We start from the raw sequence: 25,249 nt of genomic DNA on the forward strand, positions 1-25,249 counted from the left end.
CATTGACATATGGGAAATTGCAATGGTGTTCATTGCTGCGTCTCAAAACAACTAGTAATAAAAGGTTTTGGTTAACCCATTAGATGTACTTCACTCAGATAATTTGAGGCTTTAATGACTATACCGTCTCAAAAAAGGACAGAGCATTATTACAAATTGAAGAGACTGCATGTGTTGGGTCCTTGTAGAGACACTAGTCATGCTATTTCACCTTAGTGAAATCACAAAAGCTCCTGAATAGGCTTAGGCATCATGGCATAAGATGATGCGGCCATTTCTGTGATCCAGCAGGGCTGCTGGTATTGTGTTCAATGGTCCCAAGTGCACATGAACCATTTGAGCATTTGAGCTGGGTATATGAATAAAATTATGGCTGCAAGGGAGATTGTCTTTATAAAATAGCAGCGGTTCTGGAAAAGGGTGATTAGATTAGACAGGACTCAAATTTTGAGGAGAGTAATACTGAGAAGCAACCAGTTTTTACACATCTTTCTTTCCTCAGACTGGTTATAGATTAAACTCCTTTTAATCAGATACTACTGAATCAAACCATAGATGAAGAACATATCAGTGTGTGAAGAGGCAACCTGTAGAATCCAGGCTACTAGATCAGCAGCTACCTTTGTAGTTGTTGCGGACAAAATTTTATCTGGAAGATTCACAGTGTGCTACTAAAATGCTAAACAGAATTATGCCCTTCCAAATCTATTGACATTAATGGACTTTGAGCAATGGTGGATCTAGGGGGGGAAGAGGGAGCATACAACCAGGCACCATTCACCTAGGTCATGTGGGGGCCTATTTTCGCCTCCCACCCCTCCCACCCCTCCCACTACCTCCCATCTCCAGCACCCAGCCAAACTCATCACACCCCCACAAAACCCCCACCAAATTTCCCCTGCAAAAAAATAAATAACTTACTTTCATTTGTCCAGGAAGCACTGACGCCGACAACACACTGGGGGTGGGAACAAAGCCACTCAGATGGAAAAAAGTAAGGTGAATTTTAAAGGTGCTATTCTTTTAGAATTCACCTCAAGTTTCCTCAGATTCCTCCATGTGAGTGACACCAAGCCAGCAACACACTGGGGGCAGAGATAAGGCCAGGGAAAGAGCTCACCCTCCCTGGCCTTGTTCCCATTCCCAGTATGTTGCTGGCCTTGGTGCAGCTCAGACAAAAGAAAGTAAGTTAATTTGGCAGGGCACATCAGGGGTTTGGGTTTGGCAATGGTGCATTGGTGGGAGTGGTGAAGTTTGGCTGGGTGCTGGGTGCAGGATGGACATGGTAACTCTACTTAGTATTTCACTGTTTGTTCATTGGAAGCAAGAGTGGAATAAATAGTTAAATTACACTAAGGAAAATATGAAGTTCTGTATTAAAGAAAGGGTAATATACAATTTGTTTCTACAAGGCCTCCCCTAACCCCTCTTTTGAGAGTCTTACTATGTGGCATGAATTAAAATATGACTGAACTATGACTTAGGAATGATTTTCCTCCCCTTTGATTGAGTCACAAGAAAATATGCTTTATTATACCATTTAGCATTTAATAATAATATGTAATATTTACAATTAAATGTGAAAACTATCTAACAGTAAGACACCAAGTGACTGCAGATTTTCCATTGAATTCTTTGTGATGGAGGATTGCACAAAATAGTATTATTGTATTATAACTGAATCAATAAAAATGATTATGCTTTGTTCTGTGAAGATTTCTAATTGCACATACATGAAACAACAAACCAAAATGGATTGTTTAATTGCTGAATAAACCTTTTCTCCAGTACTGCAGCTTTTGCGGGGGGGGGGGGGCACTTGAATTTCTTCGCTTTTGTTGTGACATCAGAAGGGGAAAAATCTATCAATTAATGTAAAATAATCATTAATAATGGAACGGTGCCCTGGCCTACTCCCATCTTCATTGGTAGCTGAAATCAGAGAAGCATGGCAGATAGAGTACTGTACTTTGACCAGGGATATCTTTCAGTTCTTGCTGAGCCATGAAGCTGACTGTCTAGGTTTGGGTCAGTCACTTGTTTTTTACCCTGCAAGGTTACTATGAGACAAAATGTGATTAGAAGAAGAAGAAGAAGAAGAAGAAGAAGAAGAAGAAGAAGAAGAAGAAGAAGAAGAAGAAGAAGAAGAAGAAGAAGAAGAAGAAGAAGAAGAAGAAGAAGAAGAGTTTGGATTTATATCCCCCCTTTCTCTTCTGCAGGAGACTCAAGGGGGCTTACAATCTCCTTGCCCTTCCCCCCTCACAACAAACACCCTGTGAGGTAGGTGGGGCTGAGAGAGCTCCGAGAAGCTGTGACTAGCCCAAGGTCACCCAGCTGTTTTGTGTGGCAGTGTACAGGCTAATCTGAATTCCCCAGATAAGCCTCCACAGCTCCACACAGATTACATCTATGAATGTTGCTTGGACCTTTTACCAGAAAACATAGAATATAAATATGACAAAATAAAACTGAGGCAGTAGGCAAGTAATGATTATCTCAGTAGTGTCAGTATATACTGACAGAAGTGTAATACTTCGTTACCTGTGCCCTTTGTAAGACTAAGACATGCTTAGGCATTCACATAAAGATTAAGTGAGATTGCAATAAGATGATCATTCACATTTTCCCTTCCCAGAAATTTTCTACCAGTCCAGCTTTTTAATGTGTGCTTGAGACCTATAGATGCCAAAAACTAATGTGGACTCTTCCAGATTCTGACAAAAGGCTATCATAAACTCTGTCTCTCTAGAACGCTGATTTTATTTAACCATTCAATTTCTTGAAAGATAAAACCTGTTCCTCCACCACCACCAATGCCTTTTTGAATAAACAGTGACAGTTAAAAATTGTCCATGCCTTAAGAGAGAAGATCTGACAGTGATGACAGGGCTGCCTCCACTGCAAAAGAAAATGCAGAACCACTCTGAACTCTTGTCTTGACCTTCACTTCCAGCCTTAGGGAAAGTCCTTAGGGAAAGGCTGCCTGTTATCTTTCTCATTTCATCATATCTTAATGAATTCCCTAACTGGAAATGATGGAGAATGTCAAGTTAAGTTATCCCATTCAAATTTGTTTGTTTTCCATATTCTAACAGTGAGTGCAACCTCAAAGTGAACGCAACCTCATTACTGATTAATGTGATCGTTAGGAATTAATGGACTTAATTTAATCTTCATCAAGCCAAACGGATTGGCTAGGTTGGTGTGTATGTGACTTGATTGGCATGAAATGGATGTCTAGGTATGATAATGTGAGATAGGCTTTGCCATCTACATGCTTATTAATAATCCTGCCATTATGAGACAGCTTGAAATCAGGGGTTTACATAACTCATTCTGCACCTGCAATTTATTCATGCATGTCGTCCTTTATGTGTAATTGAAGTTCCAGAGGGCAATTCAGTGTTAGGCTTTTGGAAGGCAATTTTTGTTGTTGCTTATGGCTGTTGCTTTAAATTTTTCAAAGTGGAAATGAAGGGCTCTTCAGGTAATTTGCAATAAGGCCATTGTAAATGAGATCTGCAGGTCTGTATACAGATATAATTTTCTTTCTTTTTTCCCTAAAAAGTAAAGGCACCTCTATAACACTTGTATTCCCTGGGAATGCAAATAGCTTTTTTCCACAGTGCTAGAAAAAAACTACCAATTGTAGTGTCTGTATAAACTTGATTCCCTCTTTCCTCTGTCTGGACTGCTGCTGTAGATGTGTGTATCACTGTCATGGATGTCTGCAGAATAGTGTATCAGATTGCCATGATGTCTCTGGGAGCGGTCAAAAGCACACATGTCATATCTTCCGAGTTTCTGATTTTTCCACACAAGTTTTGTTTTGATTTATAATAATTAGAGATTTGAAGGTCTGGGGAGAAAACTTATATTAAAAGGTGTGTCTCCCCATCACCACCATTTTTTCAGTGTAGAAACTGGAAACTTCGGGAAGTGCTGAGAAGACCCCTGTGAAACCAAATCTCTGTTGGAAGAAATGAAACAAGGGAAGGTTTTCTTGACTCCAAATGGGTAGTATGGTTTTTTGTTAAATTTCAGGCAATCAGTAGCATTACAGAATGCCTGTGTACTCTGTAGGCATTTACAATTCACACAATGTGTCTCATTTAAATGTTTCAGGAGTGTAACCATATTGATCTCCAGTGCTATATTCAAATCCAGCAGCACCTTAAAGACCAACAAGATTTGGGGGGCATAAGTTTTTGAGAATCTCTATATAGTTTGCTTGCAACACTAAGTAAGCTAATTGGTCTGTGATTAGCTGGATTTGAGGATAAGCCTTTTTTAAAAATAGGGACTATAATTGCAGCACTCCAATCAGATGGAATACAGGCGGTGCTATTGATATGAATAAAAAGCTCAGCCAAAACTGGGTTCTACCATTCTACATTAGTTTTCAATAATTCTGGTGGTATAAAGTCATTTCTTGGGGCCTTACTTGCAAGATCATGATTTTAATTTCCTCCATGGTCACTGGAGGCCATAGTGGGATATCAGACAAGACAGAGTGATGCCACGTTAGAGCCTGCTGGTCTTTGTAGAGGTCAGAGAAATAACTCTCCCAGACTTCTGCTGAGATTGTGTTTGCCATGGTAAAGTTGTAAAAATTGTTATTCTGTGCTATTAGTCTCCAAAAGGTTCTGGAATCATTGGTTTTTGCCGCCCTAATTAAGGCTTGCAATTTAGCATGACTGTCCATCTTTTTCTTATATTTTATTAGGGATTTGTAGGATCTTTTCCCTTCAAGTACTTGAGATTGTGGGATCACACCAGCTTGAAAGCTGTGGAATAGTTTTATAAGATTTTCCTTAGCTAATACACAATCATGGTCAAACCACTGTTTATGGAATGTTCCTGAATGAGAGATACCTCTGCTGTTCTTTGAAAGGAGGGGTTTGAGGGTTTGTACAAGTTCCTCATACCTCTTTAGTATTGACCCTTTGTTAACCTGTTTTAAGAGTTCAATTTTTGTCAACCTACCTATGTCTGAATTGAACCAGCTAAATGAACTGTTGTTCAATGTTAGTATTCCATTTTATTCTCAATCTGTTTGACTCTACTGAGAGTCCCAAGTGTGAGACTATAAGAGACCTCAAAACGCTCAATTGTCAAATCCAGCACGAGGGGAAAGTGGTCACTTTCTACCTGTGGAACTACTGTAAAATGTCTGGTTCTATTTATGATTTCCTGAGAACCCAACAGGTAATCAATAGTTGATGCTTTAGTTCCAGACCAGAAAGTGTATTGCCCTGGGTAATCTCCTGGCTGACTCCCATTCAGAATAACTAAATTAAATTTAATTGCTTTTTGGTATAAACACATTCCCGCATAATTAATTGCTATATCAAGATTGTTTCTCTGATTATAAATATATGGTGTGTCATTGTCTTCTAAGCATGCCCCAAATCTAGCTAACAGCTGTTCATCATTCTGTCCTATTTTTGCATTAAAATCTCCACCAATAATTAGATGAGCTGTAGGGTAGTTCAGTGATAAATAGCATGTGTCCAGTCTTGGTGAACGTTGCTTCTGGGGCGGGGGGGGGGGTGTTTGATAGATTTCTGAGAAAACTCACACAGCAGGCTTCATGTGTAGGAGCAGGGAAACAAAATAAGTCTTTTTGGGGCCCATAAAATCGAACCCTCAAAAGCAAAATTCACCAAGCCTGGATGCTACTAACAGGAGGGCCTCCTGGAGCCACCTTGAAAGTCTGGTGTCTCTATCTTCAAAAATGTGTAGCCTGCACAAAAATTCCCCATTTGGTACAATGGTGCCAAGGCACTGCAGAGCAGAGAATCTTGGGCAAAGTTATGGACCCTCAAAGGGGTAACTCCATCTTTTGTTAGCTCCCATTGGAAACAATGCGGAATGGGGCACCCTCTTTGGAGGTCCATACCTCCCCCCCCACTGAAGTAAACTTCACCAAACTCAGGTGGTATAATCAGAACAGTCTCTGGAAGATACCCAGAAAATTTGATGCCACTATCTTTAAAAGTGCACCCCCTGAAGGCCAAACGTGAAAAAACACCTAAAATACAAAAAATGTCAAACAGACCCAAATTTTTTCGTATATGCCCGAATATTCGGGTATATACCCGAATATTCGGGTATATACAAATATGATATTTCTCTTATTCAGGGATACAGATAATTTTATGCCCAAATAAATCCAAATCCAAATTTTACTGAATTTTTAGGGTATTTACCAAGCCTAGATGTACATGCACATAATCTGTTAGGAAACTCTTATCTTTTGGAGGCCACATAAGTTTTGGACAGCTCAATCAAGCATGTTGCTGGTGTCAGTGGTGCTGCTTAGCTGGCATCCTGTCAGACAAAAACACTGCCTAAAAGCTCTAACCCCAAGACACCGGGAGAATGGTAACATATAATGAAATTGCTCTCATCCACTAATCATTGGGTGGTATGCTGATGACACATCCGTACTAACTATAGAGTACACAGTTCTGTAGTCCTTAGGACCTGGTATCCTAAATTAGTCTTGCCAACTCAGGATTGGGAATTCATGACAATTTGGAGTGCTGCTTTGAGAGGGCAGGGTTTGGGGAGGAAAGAGACCTCAGTAGGATGTAATGCAATAGAGTTCCCCTACAATCAGCCATTTTTTTCTAGGTGAACTTATGTCTGTAGTTTAGAGATGAGTTGTAATTCCAGGAGATCTCCAGGCCTCACCTGGAGTTGTCAACAGCACCCTAAACTGTGTTTTAGTTCTATGCATGGTTAGAAGATTGTGAGGTTTAGCTGTTTTTCATTTAGTTAAATGGAAGTGTTTATATTTGTATCATCTTTGTTGCTAGTGTAACTTTACACTGGCATTGTGATGGATTGTAGGTACAGATGATATCTCTTTTTTTCCTGACATACCAACAGCTGTGCTGGTGCTAGCTTTATAACATAATGGTTTTGTGAAGCATTACTTTGGCATTCGCCCAAGTACATCCATATTTGCAGGTAAAGGTTTGACTAAACTGCTTCATCGTGCCTTCAAATTGCATTCTAATTATACCTACATAAGACTGGACTCTGTGGTCTCTTACATAGGCTATATAGTGATATAATCCTTAGTTCAGCTCCGTAAATATATATAAATGTATATTCTTCTCTAAGTTCTTAAAAAGTGCAATATATGGTATGTTGAGATTTTTTTTAACCAACTGAGCTGTTTACTAAATCATAATTGACCATGTGGAAAAACCCTTTAAATGCTTGCTGTAGAAATACTCTGCCAATGATATTCTATACTACTTAAACTACAAAGTCTTTCATTCATAGAATGACTGCTATTACAAAAGGACATCATCTTGTAGCTATTAGTTTCTCAAGGCTGCCTTCCTGGTTTTTTTTTTTTTTTTTTGATAATGTGACAACTTTTGAGTGGTATTTGAATTTCATTGTTCAAAAAGGCATGAAGTAGGAACAAATCCTGATAAGAGCATAAACGAAGTAACTGTTTTGAAATTTTCATGTCAACTTAATCCAGTCCTTCCTGATAATGTTTGCTTTTATTGGCTCACTATCATTTAAGTAAAAATAATTTTAAGGCATTGGAAATTTGACTCCAAATAGGCAGTAGAAGACATAGCAAAGTGCATCAGGTTGATCCTTAATTAAAACATTGAACTCTCATGTAGGAGAAGGTTTATGTTAATCCAGATTTAGAGATGTTGGTATGAAGTGATAAAAGTAGACTGCTTTCATGTCAAATGTTAGAAAACTGCATGTCATTTCCTATCAAATTGTTGATTTAGAGGGAAAATGTGTTTATTTAACTATGCCATATATTTTAGATGCTAGTGCTGAATGGAAAGCTGACCCCTTTTCCCCAGGGGTGAGCAGTGGCAGGATGCTTTCTCTGTCAGAAATAAAATGGCCCTGTCAGAAATAAAATGAGAAGGTTTATGTGTTGTTGCCACAGGAAGAGCAAGGTTTGACTGGCTAGCCACAGGATTTAAAGTGCAATGGTAATAAGAAGAGAGGGGAGGACCAATGGCGGAGAGGTAGGCCAAGGAGGCCAATGTCTGCAGGGGACATGGAGTGGTTCCAGAAGCTATAAAAAACCTGGGACAAGGGACTGCAAATCAAAGACTGTGGTGAGCCCAGCAGCATCATACAAGACTGGAAGAGACCTGAAACTCCAGCAAAGCCAATCAGTCACCAAAGGGGAAAAAACCACCAAAGGAGGAGAAACTGAGTGCAGATAGGAAGCCAGTTAGCAGTCACTTTCTGTCTCCAGAATGCCCAGGGAAGAACTGACTGAAGAACTGGCAGAAGACCAGTGGGAGCAGGGAGATGAGGCAGGGAAAAGACCTCTCATTTTGGGAAGGCACATTGGTTTAGGAGTGGCCGCAGGGCTGAGCATTTGATGAATGATTTAAATGTGCTGATGTAATGCAACTGCCCAGGGAGGAACCTGAGAGGGCAGACCTTATGCACAAGTGTAAAGGGTCCCTCATCTGAGACAACAGCAAGAAGTGACAGTTAGTACGATATAACAGCAATTAATGAAGAACCCTGTATACCACTCTGAGCTTCCTGGAGGAAGGGCAGGACAATATGTAGATAAATAAGATTTTTTTTCAGCAGTTGCTGCATTATAGCTAAAGGAAATCTAATCACTGTTTCCTTCCTATCACTTAATAGTCTTTCTGCTACTGCATTCCCTATTTTCCCTTCTGCAAAGCTTTCCACTCTTCTTGTCTCCACATACTCCCTTTACACATTTCCCTTCCTCAAATACCTATTTCCCTATTTATTCTCTTGCCTTCCCATAGCACATCTTTCCTTATCCATTCCTCTTTAATTCCTCTTTGTTTTAAATCCCTCAGCTGCCTCTATACCTCCTCGACTGCCTTACACTATTACCTATAAAACCTGCATTCCACTTCAACACTTTTTAAATCTATCAGTCAGCTTATTTTTCACCACCCTACCTATCTCCCCATTCAATATATTCCCTCAGACCAGGGTCGGGAACCCGCGGCTCGCGAGCTGCATGCGGCTCTTCCGCCGCTGTTCTGTGGCTCCATGAGCCGAGCCGCGGGGCCCCGCTTCACCCGCCCTGCAAGGAGCAGGGTGGGCGCATCACTTGCCCGGCGGCCGGCCAGGCCGAGCCGCGGGGCCCCTCTTCAACCCGCCCTGCAAGGAGCAGGGTGGGCGCATCACTCGCGTGGAAGTGAAAAATGCAGATCAGGAAGAGTCTGTGTTTGACAGACCAAGACTGGACAACATTGTTAAAACTGGACTGGATGAACATCAACTATGTCCACTCCTACATCATAGAAATGATTCTTAAGAAACACCCAGAACTGTTTAGAGAAGAACTTGGCATACTATGTTAAACTATTTTTTTTTTTGGGGGGGGGGGGTAGGGTGAAAGAATGTTCACAAAAAATTCTCCTAAGGGTAGTTTAAAACCTGATTTTGCAGTAAATATTACAAAAGGGCTGTCCAATAATAATCAACTGCCTTTTGAGGTATCAGTGGCTCCTGGAATTTTTCAAAGGACAGTGAACCTCCTGTTATAGGGCATGCCACATGTATCTGTATATTTTGATGGCATCCTAATCACAGGAGAAACTGAGGCAGAGCACTTGCAAAACCTGGACACTCTTTTGCCCAGACTTCCATTAGAAGGCATGAGCCTCAAGAAGAAATGTACTGTTCAGGCCCCTGAAGACTGATGCAGCATGCTCACAGTCTGTAGAAGAGAAAGTATGTGCTATTACAGAGGCAGCATCACCACAGTCAGTATCAGAACTGAAGTCTTTCCTGGGTCTGTTTCATTATTATGAAAGCTGTGTGACTATTGAAAATGGAAAATTAAACCGGATGTGTGTAAATTGCAAATGATGTAGTCATTTTTTCCCCTTCTCACCCTTTGTACTAAACTATCACCATTATTGTGCATTATGAGCATAATGATAGTCTTTCAGGCAGGTTGGTTAACTATTGACTTATTGGTATGGATTTTTGACTGAGATGGAAAGTGTTCTGGATGGCTTCTTTACTAACATGACTGAAAATATAATTCAAAAGCAAGGTGATGGGTCTACATGTTGAAAGAAATTGCTGCTATTATCATGTTGGAATGCTGCAAACAGTTCCACTGAAGTTGTATACTTAGATGTTGCTTTTTAGTCTAGCAAATTTATTAATAAGTGGACTTTTCAAAGATAATGTTTTATATTTACCTTACTGCTGTTTTGGTTTGGGGAAGAAAACACTTTAAGCAGTGGTTCATAAGTTAAAATATTTCTAGTATCTTTTCTGTCAGCATCAAATAGTGTGATCTAATAGTTCACTCAGCTTTGTGCAAGCATGTTTTTTGTGTCAGGGAAGAATGGGGAAGCAAAAGGTCTCTCCACAAAGCACAAACCTGAAATTTGACCTTGTATATTTAAAAAACAAACCAACCATGACAACCACCTTCTTCGGGTTTTGTTTTGTGAGCTCATTTAATTTTTTTTCTAGTTTCAATTTAAAATAATTATTTTTAGCTTTCTGGTAGGACTCAGTAACAACATTTCTCCATTAATAACAGATTGTCTATCACTATGGCCCCTTCCACACATGCAGAATAATGCACTTTTAATCCACTCTCACAATTGCTTGCAAGTGGATTTTGCTATTCCGCACAGTAAAATCCAGCTGCAAAGTGCATTGAAAGTGGATTGAAAGTGGATTATTCTGCATTAGCGGAAGGGGCCTATGTGCTGAAAGACTGGAGACCTTGGGACTGCCAGGTTTTCCGTTATTAACCTATAGTTTTGTTCTGAGATTTGCTGCGGTTGGCTTCCAACAAAAAATAGGAATGTTAGAATGTTGATGAGTTTTGTGAATGCATCCTCATGGCTGCCAGCTATATAATTCCTGATTTTCATTTTATTTAATTTTTATTTTTTCGTGACCTAATTTTCAAACACTGAAGACTTAAACAAACATATTTTCATCTGTAGAAACAAGGTTTTAAAAATCTATGTGTGTTTTTTGTTGTTTAATTAATTTTATTTCTTAAAATATGTGTATCTCACTATTCTCCTCAGGCTTAAAGCAGCTAATAAAATGCTAGAATATGAGAAATCATAAAACATGAGTAAACAACATCAGCACAAATACAACCTGACGGTAGTAATAAATTCATTTCCAATCTGAATGCAATCCTCATTATTTATCACGAAACAGCAGACTCTGCAGAATACTGACTGAGAATTGCCTTGCATATTTGCCACAAAACAAGTGGTTCTTCTGATTAGAGTACTTTTCACTTCTGTTGTCCATTTCAACAGTGTTGAAGTACATTAGCTTTTTAATTTTTTTGCTGTCAAGTCACACCTGGCATGGCAAGAGTCCTTCAGAAGTGGTTTGCCTCTCTCAGCCTCATGACCCTGGTATTCTGTGGAGGTCTCTTATCCAAATACTAGCCAGGGTCAGGGCTAAGAGTGTGCGACCAGCCCATGAACACCTAGCATGCTTCTATGGTGAGAGTGGGGATTTGAACCTAATCCAACACCTTAACCAATTCACTATGCTGGCTTTCTATGTTAGAATTAGTAAAAACATTTAAGTACAACACTCAGGGTCTAGGGTTACCAACTCCAGGTTGGGAAATTTTTGGATATTTGGTGATGGAAACTGTGGAAGAAGCAGTCTGGGAAAGGAAGGAACCTCAATAGAATACAATGCAATAGAGCTCACCCTCCAAGCAGCCATTTTCATCTAGGGAACTGATCTCTGAAGTCTGGAGATCAGTTATTGTAGTAGTGCACTGCCGACCCAGCAGTGCCATAGTAGAACGTCGGGACGCCAACGGACCTGCGGCCTTGCCGGTCGCATCGCACCCCCACTCCTCATCCCCCCATGAGTCACGGGTCATGAACTGCCTGACTCAATCACCGGGCGCAGGGACAATGATCTTGCCCCCAGGTGAGGTGGAAGCTCAGGCAGCGTCGCAGACTCCTCTCCATGCAGTGAAGCCAGATGAGATCGCTTGCATCACGCAGTGATCTCCCACGACCTCCCAGCTCTCGGAACTCCCCGGTCCCTCCCTCCCTACTGCGCCCCAATGGGATAACAATAAGGTGCCAGGAACCGGCAGGCGGAGGTCGCTAGGAACACGGACCTCCGGTCTCCCGCTGCTGGCGATCTCACCAGATGTTATCTCCAGCTGCCTTCGTCTTCGGTTCTTACGCTTGACAGCGTGCGGTGCGACCCACAAGCTGGTGCCGAAACCGGGAATCCTCGAACCTCACCCCCCTGCTCACCGGTCGCCTGGGGAAGGGCAGCGATACCGAAGTCCAGCTGGATGAGCGCATCCAGGGGACCACCCGTTCGGTATCGTCCTGTCCTCCTGGATCGGCGACGTCAGAGGACACGCTGTCTAGGACACTCTCGTCCAGCCGGACACCGGTGAAATTATGGGAGCTTGCAAAAGCAGGGCTTATGACAAACACCGGTTCAGCCGAGCAAGCGTTAGCGAAATGCGACTGGGGTCCCGTATTAAAGAGAAGGGAGCTGCGCAAATTGGTTGAGAGGTGAAGCTCAGTGTCCATGGTGCCCAGAGGGGGGACATTGGAATCTGGAGGACTGGGAAACATCGAGCGACTCTTCAGCACAGATTCTCAAGGCCTGGCGCTCGATCGTATTACTGGCGTGGAACCAATGTTTTGTCGCCATCAGCCTGCAGAGACCCATGTGGCTCCCTTGCGGTGGGCGCCCTCCTTTCGATCTTTCACCTTCAATTTCAAACCCCGAGGAATTTTCTCATATCCACTAAATTGGGCGCCTGTCCTCCCTTCTGCCCTAAGCTCCTTCACCCAATTCCAAACTCTCTTCAAGCAAGGCTGCGGCCGCCCCTCTCCCCTACTCCGCTTCTTCATTTTCGAAGCCACTGCACCTCCCGTCAGCGCCATTAGCGTAATGGCGCTGGTTTCAAACTCTCGCCAGAGCGTAGTAGCCCGCGATCTGCAGAAGAGCTGAAAACCCTGGCCGGAGGAGGGCGATACGCCGATATTCTTGCATTGTGCCCTTCGGTCCACTTCACAGAATGCAGGAGGAGGGATGGCGTCATCCGGGCGGGTTGTCGAGTACCGCCCTAAGCTATAACATCCTTACGACTCCTTAAAGCAATGCGGGGCGGTAGGGAGTCACTAGCCCTACGCCTGAGGAGGCATGCTGGAGGCCATCGCAAGGGAACCACCTAATGGTTCCAGATGACTGGAGAAGACCACCTTTAGCGATGCTCTAGGAGCCCTGCACCGGCACTTGTGGTCTGGGGAAAGTGAGTTCCGCCAGCAGTGCTTCAACAGAGCATGCCACCTCTGGCTGGCGCCCTACACCGCCGCTCAGCTTTATGGTTCGATGCTTTTTGCCAATCCCAGCGATCAGATTAAAGTTCCTGCCTACAGGGCCACTCCTTACGGTAGCCTCACAGGTGCGCTTCTATAAGGCATTTATCAAAGTCCCCAATGCCGCCAGCCAATTATTAGAGTTTCTCCTCCATCCGTGAAACCCCAAAGAGCCCTATGCTGAGTTTGTGAACAGGCTCCAGGGGGGCCCTCAAGAGGCAGGTTGACAGCGAGGGAGGCTCCAGAGGCGAACTCCTTAAGCGCCTTTGCCAAGGAGCGCCTCCAGCTGAGTGCCGCAAGCGTCCCTGCAGGCCCTGGAAGAGGAACCCAGAGCTGGCCACGACATGCTCAAAGCTTGCCAGGATATGAGATGCTTTAAGCCCATCAAGCCAGCCTTCCTGACCGCCCGCCCTCTCCGCTGCCATGAGGCAGCCCTGAGAGACGAAAGGGAGTGTTTCACACTCAGTGCGGCAAGCCAGGACATTTCTCCGAGGAATTGTAGGCTGCCAGCGGAGGGCTTCTAAGCAACCTCCTGGCGGGAGGGAGGGTCTCTCCTCAGGAGGGCGTGAGACCCCCAGGAAGAGATCTAGGGCCAGGCGCCTCCTAATGCTTCGCTAAGGGAGGCTCCGCGCTACAGACGTCTCTCCCAGCCCGGAAACCAAGACTCCGACACTCTCAAACCCCCCCCCTTCCCTGAGCTTCCCCCATGAGATCTTCGGCTGCTCCAGCTCAGTATAGTGATCCCATCCCCACCGGAGACCATTAGGCTGGTTCTTGCCAAAAGCTTCCCGTCAGCTGAACAGGGTTATTTCATCATCCCAGGGGTCATCGACCCCAATGCACCAGGGAGCCATCCACATCCAGAGTATGGGACAAACATCCCTGCAGAAACCTTGCCAAGTTCACCGGAACACCCTTCTGCCTCTCTATGCTCTCACTCTGGAGTCTCAATCTGTCTAAGTTCAATAATCTTAAATCTCGTTGCTCGCTCCCCCTCTCGTCTATACCTCCTGCCTCTGCACTAGCCCCTTCTACTTCCAAAGTTACTACCCATGCCTCCCTCCCGGGCCAGTGCCCCAGACTGGGCACTACGCATTTCAAAAATCTCACCTGCAGAGTCCATTACAGTCACTGAATTGCAGCAGAAAAGGGAATGCTGATGGAAGAGGACTGCCGTTTGGAGCCCTCCTCAGAGAATGGCTCCCATAGCCAATCCTTTACAGGACAATGAGAGGCCATGGAAAGGGGAAGATGCTCTGCGAATAAATGGCCTTTAAGCCAAAAGTCCTTTCTCGTGAAGAAGAAGCCCCTTGGCCCCTCTCCAGCTGTAAGGTTCAAACCAGGATCTCACATAGCTACTCTGGAGCCTGTGCAAAGCCCTCTAAGCTCCAAGGCTCCCAGTGGCAGCAAAGTCGTCCAGCACCTCTGGCCAGACAGAGCAAAATCTCAAATCAGAGTTGCAATCCTCCCCGCTACTGTTTACTTTTATATGTGCTCTGTATGCCTACATTATGCATGTCTCTGTATGTCTCTTGCCCCTTTCAAAGAGACCCTCTAAAGTTTTCCCCTCATAGGGGATTTCTTCCATTAGCTTCTAAGCTAAGTGCTCTTGTGTGCTTCAATTAAAGTTTTTCTCCATTCTGATTATGTGTGCCAATGCAGCAGGAAGGGCCACTTCTGCCCATTACAGCATCCAGCGTTAAGTAAACGGGACACAGCTTCCGTGCAAGTGCTACCCAAGGATACCCGATGGGACCTGCTTCAAACGCCTCCATCTTAGTTTAAACCTTCAACTGAAACTTTTCTTCAAACCTCCTCTCCAGGGAACCTTTTCCTTAGTCCATCTGAGCCTACACTCGCCACATTGGCGTGGCGCCATAAGTTAAATCGGGAACACTACCACCTCTTCTGCTTCCTCCTTCTGTTTTCGACCAGTAAAGGCGGGAGGGCCAATTAGCTGACTGGCCCTCCCCTGGATTAAAATCTAGGCCGATCCTGATACCGCCCAGCACTGTCAGGACAGGCCCCAGCTTAAGGAGTTGCTGCAAACCTACAGATCCACACTCATGATTTGGGTGGTGTGGTGTTTACACGCCTTCGGCCGCCTTACTTAAGGAAGCGGTCTCGGGCGGGCTGCAACCCCCCGGGATAATCCGATCCACAAAACTTAGCACCATCCCAGCTCTGCCATTTAGCCACCAAGGTCACGGTAAGTGCAACCCTCCCTTTGCAAAGGAAACCTTTCCCCCCCCCTTCCTTTTTTCCTTTGTGTGTGTAGGAAATTTGCCTCTAATTGTTTGGATTGCTTCATTCCCCTGGATGCACCTCCATCCCCCAAAAGGTGCTTCCAGAAGCCCCCTTTATTGTTGCTGGATTAAGCATGCATACCCACAATCCCCCCCAGGACCACGGGCCTGTTTCCCTCCCCTCGAGGGCTCCGGACCCTCAGCCTTTGACCAGCACCCTGATGACGCTCTGCTGGAAGCCAATTCCCACCAGGGTCAGCTTCTTCTACCTCCTTGCCCCTCCCCTGTCAGAACAACTAAAGAAAAAGAGGGAGTGTATGCCCCCAGGAGGGTTGCATTAAAGCAACCTTCACAGGCCGTGCAAAACAAGCCTTCTTCCTTCCCATATATTAAATCCTAAACACTAATCCTTTCGAGTCCCAATCTCCAGCACCATCCCGGCTCTAGAACTGAGCCTGATGGACCAGCCCCCCCCTCGGAGGTGACCCATTGGCGAAAGGAAGGGGTATGTTTCAGTCCCTTCTTCCTACAGGTTCCCCGTGGACCTCCCGACATTGCTGCCATGACAGGGCCAACCCATGGAATAGCGCGCTTCTGTGAGGAAACCAGCCCCATCCGGAGATGGAGGCAGCATCTCTCTAGGAGGATCCCGCCTTAGCGATCTCCAGCAGGAACGCTGCCGTCAGCTTGATGCCCAAAGACCCGGGCAATGGCCACCAGGGGGGGAGACGTCCAAAGAGGCTGACTCAGCCAGCTGTGCTCCTAGAGCCCTAAGCTGTACTGCTCAGCAAGACCACCCTCGGAGACACTGCCGAGAACCATGCCTCGCGCTCTAAGCTTCGATCATCACCAACTTGGCAGCTCAGCGACCACCCGTCCTTTGCCTGCTCTTGCTGCCTCCTGCCGCATGGCGATCAGCCACCCCTGGCGGGCTTTCACCAGACCGGCCAACATCACAGGAGCAGTTTGCTGCCGGCTGCCAACGCCATCTTTCTGCCTGGGCCCAGTACCTAGGGAGTCGAGGGCCTGCTAAGCTCCTGCCTGCTCCCCCCGCCTGCAAAGCACCCGAGAGAGACTTCCTGGCGGGAGTCTGGGCTGAGCCCTCCCCTTCATGAATGCCTCTCATCCATCCAGATATATACTCTATGAGCTACATGACTGGGGACCGTCAAGTGCTTCAAACCCTCCCGGCTGGCGCTCTCTCCCCTTTGTCACGCTCAAGACTGTCACAGCTTAACCACGAATCTAACACCTGGGCGCCTCGCATCACCGGTAGCTGGGAAGCCGGGAACCGTAACCGGGCCCATCTAGAGTCGGCTGAAGCCAGTTGGAACCTGCACACACATGGATGCGACTATTCCCCGTGTTCCGCTCGAAACATCCTGCTCCCCAGGCTGGTTCTGGACCTGACCCGCGGGAGAGGACGCGTTAACTGCCATTCCCCGCCCGACTTCCCCAAGTGCCGGAATCCCTCCTTTGCTGCCTCCAGTGCGCCTCACCATTTGTCCTACTACCCAGGCTCTCCACTCTCGGGAGCCGGACGCTACCGCCGCCGCCCAGCTCCGGGCTCTGCCTTCGACCCCTCCTGTTAGCCGGAGTACGGCCGTGTCGCTTCTCTCTCTCCAGGCGTGGAGTTAGGTCTCCCTCGCCGACTTCCCTAGTGGGAGTCCCCGGACCAGCTTCCTGATACTAAGACTATTGGCCCGGCTGGCCTGTGCTCCTTATGCGAAGTCCATCAATCCTTCTACCTCCACCGCTCTAAGATTGCCCTGGCCTCCGAGCAGCAGGGAACTTTCGCTCAAGCTTACCCTAGACAATCGCTGTCGATGCACGCTATTGGACATTACTTGTTGTTGCCTAGCATCACCAAGCGTTGTGAGAATGTACATAATATGTGTTGTTTTAATCTTTCTGGATAATTCCCAGTTAATTCACATGAAAGGTCGTGAGCTGCAAGAAGTTGTATCTAATCTGAAAGTATGATGTTTTTTTGCTCCCATTAGTGGTCAGCCCTCTGGAGCTGACTGCCAGGAGGATGGTTGAGTAAGCTATTGTACAGCTCTGCATTGGTTTCAATTGTGGTACTTGCCTTATTATCGGATCTTGTTTACGCTCAATGCAGTGTCTAATATTGCCTGGAACGTGTGTAAGAAGCCCCCTGAATTTCCCTTACCCCGCTAAACCAAGTTCTCCTAATGTTACACAAGCTTGGCTTGGTCAACTCGATCAAACGGCTGGAGGGAGACAAAAGCCGCCCCTTTAAATCGCCCCTTAGCTGTCGCCCCCCTTATTTGCCCTCTTTACTACAAAATGTAAAAGGGAGATGCTAGTAGTAGTGCACTGCCGCAATCCCCAGCAGTGCCGTGGTAAAACGCTGGAATGGCGGGGGACTCTGTGACCTTGCCGGTCGCGATCGCACTCCCCACTCTCATCCCCCCCATGAGTCACGGGTCATGAACTGCCTGACTCAATCACCGGGCTGCAGGGACAAATGATCTTGCCCCTCCAGGTGAGGATTGGAGCCTCAGACGCGTGTCACGACTCCTCTCTCCATGCAGACGTAGCCAGATGAGATCATGCATCACATGATGATCTCCCGACTCTCCAGCTTCTCCCGAGACTCCCCGGTCCCTCCCTCCCTACGCCCAATGGGATAACAATAAAGAGTTAGCCAGGAACCCGGCAGAGATCGGGGATTCGCTTCAGAACCACCCCGGACCCTCCTCGGGGTTCTCCAGCTGCTGGCTGATCTCCACCCAGATGTTATCTCCCGCGTCTCGTCTTCGTTTCCTTTCACGCTTGACCGCTGGGTTTCCACTCGACTACAAGTTATAATCCCAGAAGATTTCCAGGTCTCACCTGGAGGTTGGCAATCCTATTAAAACCCAGAGGTTTCTTTTTTCTTGCAGCAATTTGAAATATTCTCTGTATGTTATAATAAAGTGGGTGACTCGTGCCAGTCACAAAAACAACTAAACTAGGCTCATTATAGAGGAGGCAAAGGTTTCTACCTGTACAGGGTAATCCCCTGGAATGAAGAAGAATATGATTATGTAAAAAACCCAAAACACCAGGCAGCATAGACTTTGGAGCTAATAAGAAGATAAAGGGTGGGGGGAGAGAATAGGTAAATTGTGCTTCTCAAGCCCCTTAGTTTATATGCTCTTTTCATGTCTATTGCTCACTGGAGTAGTCTGCTTCCTCATTGGGGGTTGGAGTAGAGCCCTGGGGTTTTTAAAACAAGACGGGGGAAAGTAACTGGACTATTGATAAGTGTGAGAGGAAAGAACACATATGTTGTAGAAGCTTTAAAGCAGCAGTTAGCATATGAAATTAATATGTTTTCTTTGCAAAAAATAAACCAGAAGAATAAGCAGTTTGGGAACTTGATTCTCCTTCCTCTTTAATCTAGATATTGTAGCCCAGTTGGCAGAATTTAGATGCTAATTTGCCAGAAAGACAGGATCAAGAAATTCTACAGTTGAATGGGGAGGAAGTCATTTTTCATTTTCTGGCCAGTGGATCTTTCCTTTAATAGTATAATTCTAAGCACAAATATTCTACTCTAAACTTATAGATTTCAATGGATTTAGAAAAGTATAACACTGTTTAAGATGGCACTATAAGACACTAAAGCTAAGATGTTAATTGCATGCTAGATCTGAGATTTTTCCATTATTTTTTCTATGAGACCTGAATTAGACAAATAACTATCATGAGCCTAAGTGTCAAACTAATAAATGGAATATCCATGACTCAAGTCTACTGCTTTAAAAAAAAACAAACCTGACATGCAGCCATGAAAGCTCTTTCTTTGAAGGTACTGTTTGCTTAGGTGTGGCAATGAAATATTCAGAAAGAAAGCATTTTTCTTGAAAACTTCCTTGAAAATGATTCTGAAAAGACTGCAATTCTGTCACCCTAATGGAAAACAGTTGTAAATATTGGGTGTCTGGCAGTCACACACCCTTAAAGGCATGAGACTTCTTCCACCCTTTTAGCCTTCAGAAGTTTGCTTTCTACTTTTAGGGAGTGGAGAATTCAATCTTTTTCAAAGCAGTGCAGCAAAAGGGAATCTGAATTATACTGGTGTTCTTCTAAAACCTAGATAGATTTGGGGGAAAGGGGATGGGTTTGTCATTATTGGATCTCTGTACATTGATTTTTTTTCTTGTCAGAGGCATTTAACAACCCTACTCATTGGGTCAAATCCAATTTTTTTGTCCAAAGATGTAGGTAGCCATGTTAGTCCATAGTAAAATCCCAAAACAAAAGGCCCTTAATACTATTAAGATGAAATAATACAACCTAGCAACTGTGTCTTGTTGTTTTGGCTGGTCTTGATAAAAAGGTACTATGGGACATTCATGTTTGTATTTTATTTTTTCTCTAGTTTCTTGGTTCTTTAGAGAAAGCAAAATGATTATTTTAAAGCTCTGCAACAACAGAAAGGCATTTAAGTTTTGATGCTAAGCATTTTCATTGTTGTTACCTTACACATGGTAGATTTTACCACCTAGGGACCACACATTCTCCTTGAGAAGAAAAGGTTAGGAATAGTGTGGTTTCACTCGTTCATTTTACTGGCCAAATGTGGGTAAAATCCTATGAAAGAGTGAGTTGTCATATTGTTGACTAGACATGGACATAGAGTTGATGATATGCTTGAAAATTCCCTGTAGCATTGTGGCTCAAAGACAAATAACCGCTAGAGCAGGTAGTAGTTAAAGGTAGATTCTCCACTGAGGATTAGATGCATGCTCATCACACAAAATATCCAGGTTTCCAGTAGAACTCCCCACTGCATCAGCGCCGAACACGCTTTCATCCCATTTCTGGCATCCCCCCCCGCCCCCAGCACTGTTATTTTAGAACCTGCAAGAAAGTAGACCTTTTCAAAAAACTGTGTGGGCAATCTGGAGCAGTGGGGAAGTTGTGGGGGTGAATCCAGATTCATTTTTCCTGCTGCTGATAGTGACGTGGAGCCTCCCATCCAATAAGAACGCAGTGGGCTGTGCGCGATGCACGCACAACCTTTTTTCTATTTTGCGGACCGGAGATCCACGTGGATATGAAGTAACATGGGGCCGGTATTGACTGAGTAGAAGGCAATACAAAGCAGTGCTAGAGGTCATATCCACGTGGATCCGACTACATGGAGGTGCGTGGAAACAGGGCTTCACTTTAATCGCCCATTTCTTCTTCTCTGTGTAGAGTTGTTCTGCGCATGCTCGTTCAAACATGGATCCGCAAGTTAAAAATAAAAAAAAATCCTGCCCCAACACAACGGAACAGCCAATCAGGATATCCCCTGAGCGGATCGCGTGTTCAATCCAGCTCAGTGGGGAATCCTTCATTGCTGCTGCATTTCTGAGAACAAGGATTGTTTGTGGGGCAGAAGCTGCAGCGGGGACACTGAAATCGTGCTCAAAAGGTTCCAGTTTTTCCCAAACTGGTTAGTATCTACATTCATTTTTCCACTGGGGAATCAAGCAAAGAGAAGGTCCTAATGTCCAGACATATTGATGACTACCATCAATGAGAAATTACTTTAAAATTAAGGACAGGGTTGAATGTAAAAAGTGAGAATACTAGGGTAACACATATCCCTTGGTTTCTGGAATGATTTGGAAAATCCAATCCATCAATCTTTTTGATTTGCCAACTGGACAAGAGTTGGTCTGCTCCCAGGAACACAAAAAAAGTGGCTCAATATGGAGGGATGGGGCCAACCTTGATTGGTGTTACATGCTTTAAAATTGATAGTGCAAGAACTGGGCTGAATACTCTAGAAATGAAACTATGATACCACGAACCATTTAGTGGCATGATAACTTTGCCATGTATGTGCCATCCCCATATCATTTTGCATTCCTTCCAGGAGCAGATCTGAGTTTCAGGTGTGTGTCTACCTAGTGGAGGCCAGCCCACATTTCTGTTGCATGTCTACTCAGTGAAGTTACTTCCAGCTTAATTCATAATCATTGTAAGCAGTTTAAAGAGTGATGTCTGCTATATCTGAACTCATTTGCCATATATTTTAGCATATGATAGTACTTAATTGTTACTTTTAGATAGACAATGGAAGTAGCTGATGGCTTTTAATTATGATTTTTTTCTACCATATATCATAATTTATGTGAAAGAAATTTGACATGCTGATAATGACAGCTTTTTAGCTCCCATTTCTACCTCCGTTTAGTGAGTCTAAGCTCTAGTAATTGACCCATTCTTCATACTTGAGAACTGAAATGATTGTCAGACGCATGAGAAATGTCATCATTAGGAAGTGATTGAATTCTGTGAACAAAGCTTGCATGCTTAACCATTACTTAGATAATCGTATTGACATTTTCAAGTTAGTATTTGAACTCAATGGAACTTTTAGTTTTCTTCCAAACAGAATTTGAAAGTGTTTAGTTTGAAGATATTCAGTATGAAATTATTGTCAAGCTTCTGATTAGCATTTCTATATGATATTACCATTTATGTTCTAGAACAGTTCCAGAACTCTTCTAGAAAGCCACTGCTAATCTGGGCATGTGTTCAGTTGCTGACTAGGCAGATGGTCCTCTTGTATGAGTGCATTATAATCTTCACAGGGCTGTTCTAGAAATCCCAGGAAAAAAATTCAAAATTGGTCAAAGCAGCTATTTTCTCTTCTGCATCTAATTGAGTTTTTGATTGATCTGGGCATATTCAGACATGCTTAAAGAAAAGATGTCATTGGTAATGTATCTATTTAAAGGGACTCTGACGCTGTCATCTGTAGAAAATGTTTTCTCCTCATGCTAATTCAACTAATCTTAAATATGGTGTTAACTTGGCAGGGGACAATTGTAAGTCCATTGACTACAACAAGATGAAAATTTTTCTACTGGATCTACAAAATAGAAGATACCTTTTGCAATCAAGAGAAAGAAATGTTGAAGATAAGCTGGCTCTGAAGAAATTACTGGTGGATCAGATATTTAACTATTATGATTCAGACAACAATGGCCTTGTGGACAGTAATGAACTAACACAGGTAAGCCCCTTGCTTTCATTTTCATTACAAAATGTGCCTTTGCAAATGTGTATTTGACTAAGTTGGTTCAATCTTAGCAAACTGTGACAATGTGATAGGATTTCACCAGCCTCATTTATTTTTAATAACAGTTACAGCACAATAGAAGGAAATGCAGAACAAGAAAAGCAATGTCCCTGCCACCACAAAGCCTGGAAAAGTTGGGTGTTCATCAACATGGCTAAGTACTGGAAGTAGCAGCTGTTTCCCAATTTATGAGAGTACATTTTCTGGGCAGTAAACCCTGAACATAAGGAGTTTCTAGAAACATTCAACAACAAAAGGCTTCCAGGAGAGATTTTTGTGTGCAATAACTGTATTGTAATAAATTAGCAAATTAGATTTCTGTAAATTTAGGACTTAATTGGAACAATAAATTTCTTTTACCTAAAATGTGGTGAACAAGCTCAGGAAAGGTAGGAAGATTGTGTTGCTATCAACTGGTGTGGTCGAGATTTGTTTCTGCATGTATAAAAGTCTCAGACGTCTTTCATTTCATGGACTTTTGACTGTTTATACCAAAGGTGTAGCTAGGGAAAATGGAGGCTGGGGCAAAATCTGAGTTTTTTGCCCTTCCCCCCACCCTGATCAAACAAAGGCTCATTCCGCACACGCAAAATAATGCACTTTCAAGCTGCTTTCACAACTGTTTTTGCCATTCCGCACAGCTTCAAAGAGCCCTGAAAGCAGCTTGAAAGTGCATTATTCTGTGTGTGCGGAATGAGCCAAAGTTTTTTTGCACCAGGTCATCTCAAAAAGTCACCATCACATTATACAACGTACCCAACCTTCACCAAAATCTGAAGAAAGTGCCAGATCCCAGAAGGGATTTTTAAACAGATCCTCAAGAATTCATATGATTTTTGCATTGGAATGAAATGAAACCACATGAAAATATAGAACATGTCTTAGTCTACAGGCAGCACCAAAACAATGATTCATTCCATGCTCTGCGGCGCTGTAGTGGAGCAAAAACCTGCTTGAAAAACACGTATCCTCATGATTTTTGCACTAAGTAATCCCAAAATCACCAGCACATCACAACTGGCCAATACAGTTTGTTGAAGCTTCTTATGAGAATACCTGAACACACAACAATCCATGTTGACATCCCATAGCTGTGGTTGTGGCAAAAAACCTGCTTGAAAAACATGGATCCCTGTGGATCCTCATGGTTTTTCCACTAATCCCTAACCCTGCACATCATAGCTCATACCCCTAGACACATGTCTGAACACAATATTTTTGCATCCCATGCTCTGTGGCACCATAGTGGCACAAACATGGTTAAAACACACAGATCCTCATGGATCCTCTTTATTTTTTCACTAAGTCACCCCCAAATCACCATCACTTGGGGATGGATTATAGCCCAAACATAGCCCAAGCCCCTAACCACATGTCTGAACATAACAATCACGCATCCTACTCTCCATGGTGCTCCAGTGGTGCAAAAACCTGCTTGGAAAACATAGATCCTCGTGGATCCTCATGAGTCACCCCAAAATCACCATCAAATCATAGCTCAGGGTGGGAAAGCATGGTGGAGGGTGGGAAAGGGTGGGTAGGGATAGGAGAAGGTGGAAAGGGTTTGCAAGAGGTGGGAAAGATGGGAAGGGGTGGCTAGGGGTTGGAGAAGGTATCAAGGGTTGGTTAGGGATTGGAGAGGGTTTCAAAGGGGTGGAGGAAGAAAAGGTGCGAGAGAGTAAAACGAGGAGGCATGAAAAAGAAAGCGAAGGGTTACCAGTACTCTTCTCTTGCCTTCCTGGCTCCCCTAGAAGCTGTCCCCTGGCTCCAGACCAGAGAGCCCCAGGTGGCCAGAGAAAATAATCTGGAGTGGCAAGACTGCAGAATTCCTTTGCCCAAAGTTGCAGGGAGTGAGTGCCATCTGGCGGCTTGGTTCCTCTTTGCTCCACTCTGGTTGGCAGACACCTCCTGCCCCAAGGCTCCATTCCCAAATGCCCACTCTCACTTGCTTGGTGCCTTGGAGGATTGTGGCTGTCTGGGACTGCCAATCTGTCAAGGTGGATCCAAAAGTTCTTGGGGATGGATTAGTCACAGCTGCTTCCCCTGCCACCTGCTCTCCTCTGCCTGGCTCACTGGTTCCTTGAAGGGAAGGCCTCTGCCAGGCCCCTGTGGGTTTGGGCTGTGTCCCCATCCCCTTGCCCCACTTACCTTAGGTGGCACAGTGGCAGTCTTGGGCAGCCTGGTGGAACCAGGCTTGGCAGGGCTGAGGGGCACTGCCTGGCGGCGGAGCCTGATACCTCTTTCAGCCGCCTGCTCTGCCAGCTGAAGGAGCATTCTGGCGGGGCGGGGCCAGCAAAGGGGGGAAGGAGGAGAGGTGTGAGGGGCAATTTTCCTCCCTCACGCATTGACCTCCTCTGGTAACCCACCCGAGGTGTTTGTCCCCTGTGGTTTGTTCCTGCAGTAGCTGGCCCTCTGGTTTGTTGCCCCTGAAATTTTCTTAATTCATCTTTCCTGGTCAGAAAAATAAATCAGGCATGAGAGGCTTTTTAACAAATAAAAAACCCCAAGATGAACTGGTCTGAAATTTATTTACAATAACT

At 44.4% G+C, this 25,249-nt stretch overlaps 1 protein-coding gene across 4 annotated transcripts in view; it reads left to right on the forward strand.

Moving 5' to 3' along the window:
* The window catches only part of FSTL5 (follistatin like 5), a 438,212-nt gene that overhangs the window by 244,417 nt on the left and 168,546 nt on the right, over positions 1-25,249 (forward strand). For 2 of the 4 annotated variants that reach the window (XM_048509210.1, XM_048509212.1), the window contains exon 5: positions 22,444-22,643. In XM_048509210.1, coding sequence (XP_048365167.1) covers positions 22,444-22,643 — 200 coding nt within the window. The remainder of the gene's footprint in view (positions 1-22,443; positions 22,644-25,249) is intronic. The other 2 variants (XM_048509211.1, XM_048509213.1) reach the window with 1 other exon arrangement.

This window comes from Sphaerodactylus townsendi, linkage group LG10 (assembly GCF_021028975.2).
Source record: "Sphaerodactylus townsendi isolate TG3544 linkage group LG10, MPM_Stown_v2.3, whole genome shotgun sequence".
In the NCBI taxonomy this organism is placed as follows: domain Eukaryota; kingdom Metazoa; phylum Chordata; class Lepidosauria; order Squamata; family Sphaerodactylidae; genus Sphaerodactylus; species Sphaerodactylus townsendi.